The 11,935-nt window shown below is 38.3% G+C and overlaps 1 protein-coding gene across 1 annotated transcript in view; it reads right to left on the bottom strand.

The window, feature by feature from the left end:
- Positions 1–315: 315 nt before the first annotated feature.
- The window catches only part of LMBRD1 (LMBR1 domain containing 1), a 78,752-nt gene continuing 67,132 nt past the window's right edge, over positions 316–11,935 (bottom strand). The window contains exons 15-16 of the mRNA XM_064447842.1: positions 1,502–1,593; positions 316–1,336 (exon numbers count right to left, since the gene is read on the bottom strand). Of these exons, the coding sequence (XP_064303912.1) occupies positions 1,217–1,336; positions 1,502–1,593 (212 nt within the window). The 3' untranslated portion in view covers positions 316–1,216. The remainder of the gene's footprint in view (positions 1,337–1,501; positions 1,594–11,935) is intronic.

The raw sequence follows: 11,935 nt of genomic DNA, 5'->3' as shown, positions 1-11,935 counted from the left end.
AACTGATCAGAAACCTGCCAGTTTTAAGAGTTTGCAAACATGTAAGCAGGACATTATATTAATCACTCCTTTACATTTCAGTAATTATTTAACAATTAGTCTTACAAAAAGATTACCCAAGTTATATTTCCATGTGCTTGCATGGACTATGATTTCCCTCAGGTAGCAACAGAACTTTAAAAACCTGTACTTGTAAACATCTTGTAAACATTTTCTTTCAGAGTCTGTCAAAGGTTATTTGAAGGTATTTTTCAGGCTTAGAAATATAGCTCAGCAACTATATAGTCAAAATAACACTACTTTACAAAGACAACATGAATGACAAAAATATTTATGAACTGTGTTTATATAAACATATTGGCTTGTAAACAAGTCGACAATTTACATTAATTATTGAAAAAAATTCAAACTAGACAATTTGCATTAAAGAAAATAAGTTAAAAAGTTAATCACAATTATTCCATCGGTTATCACTAAGTCAGGCACCTGGCAGTTTCAGAACTGAACTGTACTAAAACACTGCAACAATACTGAATATTGTCATTTACACTAATGATTTCCCTTGATAGAGCAAGAGCCACCTCATAGTTACCTGAGGATTCCCATGGTAACTCAGTGCAGGTAACAGTACAAAACCGACTTATTCTTTACATACTGTGAACTCAGCACTGAAGTAGATGTTTCTGGCACGCTTAAAGGACAGTCTCTTTTTAGCTATAGTGTTATATGGGAATCCCAAAAATGCCAGCAGAACTGATGCAAAAGTTAAGTCACATCCTTCTGAAAGTGTAAACCTCATCCAAATCTTTCCAGCAGTGTTTACACCAGCTGTTTTGCAGGATTTTAGCTAGTTTTATTTATAAGCTTGCATAAAAAAGTCCTACAAGTTCAGCATGAAAGTATTTAAGAAAACTTAACAGAAAACCATCACAAGTTATGAAATTTGTAGCTCACCAAATTATACATCAGAAAGTTACATACACATTTGATCATAAAACAGTATTTTCTATACATTAGTCAAACCGAGCTTCAATATTTGTTCTGATATAACAGTGATACTCAAAAAGTGATATTCAGTTTTTTACCCCTTTAAGTGAGTACACTTATTTCCTCTATTTTTACAGGTGCAAGGATGCTTATTTGGATACCAATTCCATATGGGTATGACTTTCAATATAACTGAGTTACATTTTTCCATCTTGAAGGCAAAAGGCTATCAATGGTAATAAACAGACAGTTCATCATCACTCATGTCTGAATCATCTTCATCCACTTCACCTTCAATGACCGATTTCTTGCCTTTGCAGCATGAAACAATTAATCCAATTAAAAAGACCTGCAAATTTAAAATAAGTAGTATAAGTTACTATTATTCAATTAAAGGGCTTACAAGGGCAATATATGTAAAACTGAATGGCAGTCTGGTGATATAAATGATTCAATGACAACTACTGTAAATTATCCAATGTGATTCTGCAATCTCTATAATCTAAGTACTTACTGCAATGAATGCCCAGTTCCCAAAGTAATAGGCAGCACTGAAGAACCAAAATTTATGAAGGAAGAGGTATGTCCGAGTAACAATACACTGATCTAAAAGGAAAGCAAGTAGTACCGATTAACACAGAACAAATGAAAATCAGCTAGTTCCAATTTATAGGATAATTTAACAGTTTTGGAGAGTATTCAGCTCTGAAGAACAATTACACTCTATTCCCTATGAGTTCTGGCCAGTTTTGAAGAACCACCTTTTAGAAGCACCATTGCTGGGTCCCACAATGTAAGAAGGTTGTGAAGGGCCTTGAATACATCCAGAGGAGGGCAACAAAGCTTGTCACAGGGCTGGAAGGAATGTCCTGTGAGGGGAGGCCAAGGACTTTGGGCTTGCCTAGTCTGGAGAAAAGGAGGCTGAGGGGCGACCTCATTGCTCTCTACAGCTTCCTGAGAAGGGCAAGCAGAAAGGGAGGTGCTGAGCTCATCTCCCTGGGATCCAGTGACAGGATGCATGGGAATGGTTCAAAGCTGCACCAGGGGAGGTTTAGGCTGGACATTAGGAACCATTTCTTTACTGAGAGAGTGGTCAAACACTGGAACAGGCTTCCTAGAGGTGGTCGATGCCCCAGGCCTGTCAGTGTTTAAGAGGCATTTGGAAAATGCAGTTAATAACAAGCTTTAACTTGGTCAGCCCTGAATTGGTCAGGCAGTTGGACTAGATTGTTGTAGGTCCCTTCCCACCGAAACAGTCTATCCTATTTCAGATTTACTCTCCTCTACCAAAAAGGTATACAAGAGGAATATTTGTTATTATGGTAGAGTCAATGCGAAAACAGGTAACATTAAGCTAAGTTACACAGAAAACGCCATTACTATTGGGTGCAATTTCTACTACAGATATGTCAATTATTGCCTGTTCTGGCACAGATCCTAATTAGTAACTTCTCATTTTAGATAAACTGTAGCCATAAGAAAAAGATACAGATTTGATACTGAAACTACATTTCAGGACTCTGAAAAAACATCTCTCCACCAGCATTGCTTGTTTTGTAAAAATCAGTTAACTGCAATGTTAAGTTGTGTAGGCAAAAAATTCCACCACATACCGGGCCTTTTGTGACCCAGACAGCAGAGGGTTTATTTGTACCCTGACAGTACTGGCTACATCTTACTCCTCTAACACCACAAATACAGCCCCATCTAAAAATACTTAGTAGCATCCTCCATTACGAAGTGGCAGATTGTAACAGAATTAAGAATCAAATTGTCAAGGCATTCTTAAGACTACAGACAGGCAGCATAAAGGCTTGTACAGGACACTGAGTCTGTAACATTCAAGTGGTCATGTCAGAGGGCAGACAGCAGGACATGCAAGCCAGCTGGCAGACCTCTCTCTCCAGTGCCAGGAGGGGTGCACTGAGTTCACGAACAGAGTTCATGATCTCTTGTCTCTCTCATTTCAAACCTCACCTAAAGCCCATTTCAGAGCAGAAACTGGTATCTAAATCTGAACACTAGAGAAAGTAAGCAACACAGGATTTGCCTGTTCATCCCTCAGTTCTGACCCCAGGTTTGGAAATACGCCCTAGGTGTAGTTTAAGTACAGACCTCCCACCTCCTAAAGTTGAGTGGTATCCTGCTGCTTATATAGTTTAACTTTTCGCAGCCACCTAACAAGCTGACAATCATCAATTTCTGAAAGTAATTATTTAAAGATTCAACTTCCACATTAGATAACTGCTGCTTTAACAATACCACATATTATATAGCTCACTATTTCCTGGGGAAAGACATGTTAGGAGTTAAGGATAGGTCTTCTTCAGGAAGGTCTGCTACTTGACCTTGCCAAGGAGATGCCACACAAACTGAATCCCTACAGTGTCTAGAATGTTTGTAACCAAAATATACAACTCCATTCCTTCAACAGTTCTCCAATGCCTTATACTTGATAAAACTAGCAGAATAATTTAAAATACTGAGTTAAATACTACTTTATGCAACAGACTGATTTCTGAAGTCCCTTACACGGTATCAGCAGGCAAAAAAGAAGTTAAACTGGGATTTCACAACTACTGGACACAAGGAAAACATGCAGCTAGGCACATTCTGCAGATTATAGTGCAAAACAGCTTGATTAGAGAAAGCATGCTTCTCCAGTAACACATACAGAGTGAAAGCACAAGGAAGGAGTTCGGCTGAACTAACCCTTCCTGGTTTTCCACACTAGATCTCAGTTATGCAGCAAAAACTGATTTCTGCCCCCTATTCCTTAACACCAGTCAACAGTACTTAACTTTCAAAAGGGGGCAAAAAATTGTAAGGTAGCACACCACACAGCACTCCATGCTAGCATGACATGTCCACAGAAAAGGTGAAGTTTCCGATAAAGTACAAAATGCTAAAGTGAAGATGCTTCATAATTGCAGACAGTATTGTCAATATCATCTGCAGCCGTCCTGCTGGTTACTTGAATTAAAAAACAACTAAAAGACCTTCTGATGGCTCCTTACAGTAATTGGATCAAATAGACGATGGTAAATATTTTGAGTAGTTTGACCTTGAAAAAACATTTCTATGGAATATGTCACAAGTTCATCTAACTAAATTTTAGTTTTTCCTTCTGAACTAAGAAGTTACCAAATAGGGCGACATGACATTTTTAATCAACTTATTGCTCCACATGCCATAATTTAGAATAAGTTATAATGAATAACCTGAATTAAGGTAACTACTTGTCATCCAGAATGATCATCGTGAATATTACTGACACATCTTGATCATTTGGAACAAGAGTATACATGGAAAGCTACCAAGCCTCTGATGCATAACACTCTCTTCTTAAAGTGGTGGCAGTTACATAGTGCTGACCCAGCAGAGCCAAACAGCCAGGATTCAAGACAAAATTTTTTAAACACAGGATGACAAGTGATTATAGCCATGACTACCTGAAGTAAAATATAGTTGACTCTTCAAGTCCACTGATGAAGTTTCTCATTCCAGTGGATTAGAAAAGCCTTGGGCTCAATGTACTAATATTTTCAAACAAAGGTTTCTTCCAAGAAGTGAATTAACTAGTTTCAGATAATTTACAAGGATAAAAAAAATCTTAAAGCCTAAAAAAATCATTTCATGCACTGAAAACTCAGATTATGAGAACTTGTTTACAGATAATGCAGTCTGTCTTTTCTGCATCTCAGAATACAGTGAGCTTTCACAAAAGCATACAGAAGGAAATAGTTTCTTGGGGAAGAGTTATAAATTGTTGTGAACAACATAATTTGAAAACATTGGCATTCCTTGGGAGTCAATACTGAGGTCACACTTGTTTTACCTCTTCATTAATCAACTGGACAATGAAACAGATTGTATCCTCTGTAAATCTGTAGATCAAACTGGGGATCAGAGGCCCAGCACACCAGATGGTAGGATTCAGGAGAGCCTATTCTTCCAGCCCCTTGAAAGAAGTACTCAAAGTTTAACAGAGGCAGAAGTCCCGCACCTGGAACAATGTGACACCATGCAACAGCACAGGCTGAGGGTTGAACAGATACAATGCAACTTTGCTGGGATATGAGGTGGCTTTCTGCAAACAAACAGAGCATGTAGTTACCGGTGCTCATCTGCAACTCAAAAATACAAAAGAATACCTGGAGTCACTAAGAAGTACAGCCAACAGGTCCAGGGAAGCAATCGCTTCCTTCTACTCTGACTGGAACTGCATCTGCAACAGTGCCATTTTGGGCACCCCAGTAAAAAAGAAACATTGACTACCAGAACAAGTCCAGCAGAGCACCACTGCAACAGCTAGAGCACATAGCATACAATGAAGATGTGTTTGTTCAGCTTGGACTAAAGGTGCTTGCAGGTGTGTCTTACTACTACCTCTGCTAGCTAATGGAGGCCTACAAAATACAGGGCAAGATTCTTCCTAGACCTGCACAAAAGCACAAGAGATACCAGATTTGTGGCAAGAAATATTCCTATTAGGTAACAGGAGAAGCTTCACCATCAGCATCGTTAAACACTGAAGCAGGCTACCCAAAGAGGTTTCAGAATCTACATCTTGAGAAGACACTCCCATCTAGGTGGACCTGAGCAACTTGCTCTCCATGAACCTGCTGGAGAGGGATGATGGTTAATGCGCATCTCTGGTACCTCGGATGCAACAGCACTTCAACATCTGTGACAACTTAAACACATTCTTTCTAGGCTTTTACTCTTTTTCAGATATTATTTCTCATTGTGCTACTGAGATATGATGACACACCTATTTTACTATTTACTGCCATTCCTATATACTTCACTTGGGTTATGTGACTTAAGACAAGCAATATGTTGTATCACAGAATGGGCAATATTCCTACAGGTCAAGTCAGTTCTACATTACAATAACACAAGTCAACTGCTTCTAAACTGTTTTTAAAGATGCTTATATTTTCTTACTCTGGCTTCCCTGCAACAAAACTAAAATCTATTTTGACAAATAGAGTAAACAACTAGAGCAAGAACAGTTGGCTTTGGATGCTGTAACTCATGGAACACAGCTGGATAGACCACTTCTAGACACCTTCTAAAATGTTACCTGGCACCTACAAGCAGTATTAATGTTTTTCTCTGTTTAAAATACTGATACACTGTGGCAAAGTGACAAAACAGCTAGGATTCCTATGAACTGAGCAGTTACAGGGCAAAGATTTCAGGCTTGAAAGTGGCCTCAGAGAAACATATCTTTACTTACCAAAAAATATGCAAGAACAGAAGATTAAGCAGCCTTTGGCTTATTTTACTTGAAAATATCTACAATAGCAAATGTTTTACTGGATGGTAGAATGATTCCCAGAGAGGTACGCCCCTTAAACAACTCATTAAGGTAAACTAAGGGCTCTGACAAAGCCTTGTTATTTTTATCATGGCAAAATTCTCTTCGCAGCAATATATGTAATGCTTACTCAAGCTTCAAACTAAAGAAGAACTTCTAACTGGACACCTCATCTTGGACAAAAGTGTGTTGTAACTCAGACCACTCATGAAAGACTAGAGAAATTGAGACCCATGCATGTGAGACAGAATAAGAGTCCTACTACTTAATTTTGACTTGCAATTCAACATTTTACTAGGAAAAATCAGGCAAGCAGTTTTACTGTGAATTCACAGTACTCAAAATTATCAAAAAAGTTAAGTAACTTTGCCTATACAAAGAAACTGCATGAGGAAGTCCATGGCCCACAGAAACACCATGACCCAGACAGCCATATTCCATATTCATAACTGTAATGTCCAACTCTTTTCTCTCAAAAAACAGCAACACTTCCACTTACAGCATAAATACCCTTTGAGTGGTCAGAATCCCTTTTGACCATCGGAGGGAAGGAGTGCTACAGTACTACAAGCAATCCTTAGACACATGTACTAGTTTTCCCATTTATTAAAACACTCACACACAAAATAGTGGAAATAAGCAGCAAGTAATAACATTTAGAACTAAATACTCTGTTAAAGACTGAAACCTTAAGAGGCAGAACATGAACTTGTTTCTGGGTCTGGCTTTGGTCACAGACCAAAGTGTTTAGATGGACAAGACAAAATCATCTTCAGGTGTCTTCAGATATTAGCAGGTATAACCAAAGTTTTGAAATTACAGGTTTCCCCTTTGCTCTTCTATCTATCATCTTGCAGCTTAAGATCTTCATCCATATTTCTCTAAGTGTTAATTAAGGTCACTGCAGGACTTCCAACTTCCACAGAGGTTTGTGTTTAAGATAGTATTTCATGTACCACTTGCACAGGTTTCACTGGAAACAGATTCATGGGGCAGCAGCAACAGCTGCCACCAGCCACATATCCAGTATTTCTTTTCTTGATGTCTAAACAGGGAAAGTTTATTGTTCTCTGCTGTGATATATATACACACACACAAAATTAATACTAGCCTCATTCAGCTGTTCAGCCTGTCTTTGCACTTCACAATCCAGCCCCTCTGCTGCTGCTTCTCAAGTTTCACTAGCTAGTGAAAATCAATCTGCTATACAAACCTTTTACAGGTTTTAGTTTGTGGCATCCCATACTAGTTCTCTTTTCCTCAGCTAACTTTTTCCTCAAATTGCTTAAACCTTCAAGTTGTTGCTCTTCCAGCTTTCACAATAACGTATTATAGAGCTTTATCACCACTTGCCTCAAGGTTAACTTTGCAAAAATTTATACCTTGGATACCTTATCAGACTGAAAAGCACACTGGAAACCATACTGCTGGAATTGGTTCATTCACATATAGCAAGAATCTGAAAACAATTCCCAATTGGTCATATGTAGCCACAATGTCTTCCTATTTAAAGGGATGTGAATCACTAGGCTTCCAACATTCAAGCTGAGGGCACTTCGAAGTACAGTGCACTACACAAGCATGAGTATCAAATCATTCAGTTGTTAAACAACGGTTTTCAGCTATGTACAATCTTTTTAAGTATAGGTGTAATATGCGAGCACAAAAAGCTGCCTGCTGTTTCATCCCAGTTGTTTGGGTTTGTTTTTTTTTTTTAATTTTTTTTTTCTTTTGGTAGTGAGATGGCATCTAAGAGAGACCTGTAGAAACCAAAAGTCTAGTTCGATAAAGTCTAGTCCAAACCCCACCTTATTTAACAAGAACTGTGCAGTAGGTTTAGTAACAAATCCTGCCAAAGGAAAAGATTTAGCAGGATAAGGAGGAGCCAGCAACTTTGAAACCAGGGACTGATGAGGAAGCTGGAAGAACTATCTGGGACATGCTATCATTTAGAAAGCAAACTCTGCTTTTTATCTGTAGCTTGAGTTACTGAAGAGTTGCATCTCATACCTCATATTGGTATCTGCAAATCAAACCCAACCTGATATAAACCTAGACAGCCAGAAAATGGTGTAATTAATGTGAATCAGTCTGGTTTTATAACAAATAGATCTGTTTTTTTTTAACATGAGTTACAAGTCTGGATAACCAATCGCTACTTGCAGTTACTCTACAGTACATTAACTAATGCAGCAGTGATACAACTTCTTCATGATAATTACACACTATGGATGTTTACATTAAACGGCCTAAGAATCTGCAAGTCCCATCAGTGCTAGCAGGACTTCTTCCAATAAGAGCCTCCAAGATTTTGTGCTGAAAGGAGAAGAAAAAAGTCACTAGTCCAAGTTTCTGAATGCTAAATAATGACAAAATCCTATCGAGCAATCTGGGTCACAACCATTTTTTCCAATAGTCAAATTTAAACAAAGTGGCATGTATGAACAGGAAATGCAGGATTTAGTTGCAGAGAAAAGCTACTAGATCTTCCAAACAAGCAAGCACAAATGGGCTTTAGCTAAACATGGGCAATAGTTCTCACCACTTCCCTCTATACATTCAAAAAGCCTATCAATCCTCTTTGCCATTTTAGATTTGGAGTTCATCCTAGCACAGCTATGGCATTACAAAGGAAAATGGCACCCAGCTATAAGGTTGCTGTTTTAGTTTTGTTACAGAGAATCTGAGAGGGTGCCAAGATTTGCATGTATTAACAGAGTAGAAGAAAACCATTTAATGAGATTCAAAGAGCTAAACCTGTTAATCTAATTTTTCGTGAGTTTAAACATTAAAATCAAGTCATCCTTTATTAAATACCTTCAAGTGAAGAAAATACTAATGCTACATGGCCATGTGTATACTGAAATGGTACAGCATTAACCAAGGACTAAAATCTGAGGCATGTTAATTCCAAACAGAGATAGAGACCTTTTTCTACAGGGAAGCAACAAACCATTGGATCAACCTGCAGAGGAAAAATTTGTTCTCTGTATTTCTGTTTAAACTAGTTTTTTTTTTAAACACTAATACAATTTAATTACAAACACTGGCCAAATGCATTTGTACACAAGCCATGTAATCGCTATTTCTTGCCTTTAAACTGCTGACTTAAATTTGAACTTCTGCAAGAGATGTTTTCTGAGCCTCCATTCAATATCTTAAGTAATTAAAGGCAACAATTCTTCATAGCTATTGATAAACTTTGAAGGCAATACCATAGGGATCAACACGGATGCAAGGTTCCAGAAAGCAAACAGTCATTGGACAGCATAACCTATCATTTTCATTCTAATCAGAACACTTTCCATTAACTACCCACCACATCTTCCAATATCAGCTTGGTACAAGCTTCAACTTACACTAGTTTAGACTTTTCCTTGAAACTACACTACACCACTTGACCTTCAATGTTAACCTCATTTATGTTATATCCTTTCTACTTGCCTCATGCTGTCTTCAGCTGACCACTTAAGAAGGATGTCTGTCCCATGTGACAGGGATTCATTGTTTTCCCCATCCTGAGATCATGCTACGTGAAAAAGGATTTGAAGGATGGAACGAAGATATTTTAACAGATTGATCTTGACCTCTTAATATCCTTACACAGAGTACCTCCTATTCAGTCCTTAGGCAGAAATATTTATAGCCAGGTAACACTCAGAGAAGCATTTGACAAAGTAGGGCAGCTTTCAGCACTGGAATGCCTTACTCATTCTCTGGAGAACAAAATCAGTTATGACTATCATTAAAGAGTCAAACTTAAGACCCAATGCCAAATTCTTTTAAATATGAAGTTGGATGTGAATTAGTGATTTTCTCATTAATCATGCTCTGAAAACAATGGCTTCCTTCCCATCCTTTCCCATCTTCTGCCTCCTTCAGACACAATTTATGATACAACTGGCAGTAACCCAGTCAGGTTTCTCTCACAGTTCAGACAGGATTGGCCTAGTCCAATGTCATTAATCCAACCTAGCTGCAGGTCATGTCCTAGGCAATGAAGATGACCATCCACACGATTTGATAATTTCTATATCTACTGGGCAAGATGTATCTGAAGATGGACAGGAAACATCTGTATGCAGCTTCACCAGCTGTGGTTACAGGCTGCTAAGTTTCCTGCATGACTGTTCTTGAGCATGTTATGTAGTAAATTCGTCAGCTGTCTGTATCAAGATAGAAAGATGATTTGATTACACCAGCAGAAGCAGCTCCCAACATTTAATTGAAAATATTTCCAATACATGTTGTAATTAATGTTTCTCAGTGATGAAAAGATTTGGTGGCACTGCTATTTATAGAGGCCAAGTATGATGCCTTTTTTTGGTAGGAGAACTACCTTTATAAAAGACATTTTGCAGACAAAGTGTTGGTAGGTTTCTTACTCAAAGGGGTTCTTCCCCTGGGTTCATTACTTCCTTATAAGAATGGGTGCATATCCTTCAATTCTTTGTAAGGAGCCTCAACTCTTCCAAGGTACTGATAATATCAGAGCATATCACTTTACTGTTGGGCTTAAATCCAACTGGCAATAGAACTAGGAAGTTGATCCAAGAAGAGAATATGCAACTGCTGTACTGCTAAGCTCCATTTAACATTTGGGAGTATTTAGTAAATGCAGCCTCTTCTCTCCCCAGTTACAATCTCTTGGAAGGAGAGAAGGGTAGTTCAGAGCCGTGTTCACAGATATCTGTCACAGTTCAGATATCTTTCCACAGTGGTGGGGTCCAGAAAAAAGCGTAGGAATTGGTATTTTGACAACTGCACATCCACGACAGTGTACTGCAGAAAGATTTATGGCACTCAGTTATTCATGCTGTTTACAGCTGTCAAACAGGGCTTATGGCAGTCAAACGTGCACCATTGCGCTTATTTATATTGGGTTCTCATAGAGGACATCAATAGTGTTAGGTATAAGTAGAGATTCAGGGTGAATTACTAATAAGGTAATTCAGTAAAGTAACAGGAAAATGGATGAAGTCCTCACGAAAACCCTCATTGGGGTTTTTTGTGAAGCATTTTATAACTTTGCAAATTAATTCATTTAGAACAACCATATGGAAGTGGTAATCTGGTCATAAGTCACTTAATGCAAAATTGCCAGTATTGAAGGTTCTGAGCAGCTTGCTTGTGCTTTCACATTGTATGCCTCCTGGATTTCTCTGAAGGAGAAATAAAGAATATGCTCCTGTTTTGGCATTCATATTTGGGGTTCCTTTCCAGCTTGAGTAATATCTACATCTAGTCTTTATTCAGGCTAAAATAAAGCCTGAGGCCTTTTACTCATTGATTTCCAGCTGACAAGAGAGTCCTATAAGAAGGTACAGATCTAATTAGCACAATAAGTCCTGCTCAGCTCAAAGCCTTAGAAATGGAGACAACCTTTTTTCTTTTACACTTTACATGCAGCTGGAGTCCGTGCAGGTCTATGCAAAAGACCAGCAGACAGACTGTAGTCAGCATTTAGCAGGCCTCAGGTAAGGCTCATTTCCCCAATTAAGGAAATGAGAGAGTCCAAGTCATGGGGGATTTAAAGGATGTTAATAATTTAAAGTGAATGATGTTTAAAAACACAACTTTCATGGTTTTCTGTTCTAGAAAGAGGCAGACAGTGTTTATCAA

Source organism: Phalacrocorax carbo, chromosome 3 (assembly GCF_963921805.1).
Source record: "Phalacrocorax carbo chromosome 3, bPhaCar2.1, whole genome shotgun sequence".
Lineage (NCBI taxonomy): Eukaryota > Metazoa > Chordata > Aves > Suliformes > Phalacrocoracidae > Phalacrocorax > Phalacrocorax carbo.
Note: the sequence above shows the minus strand (reverse complement) of the source record. Positions and strands in the feature narration are given on the sequence as shown.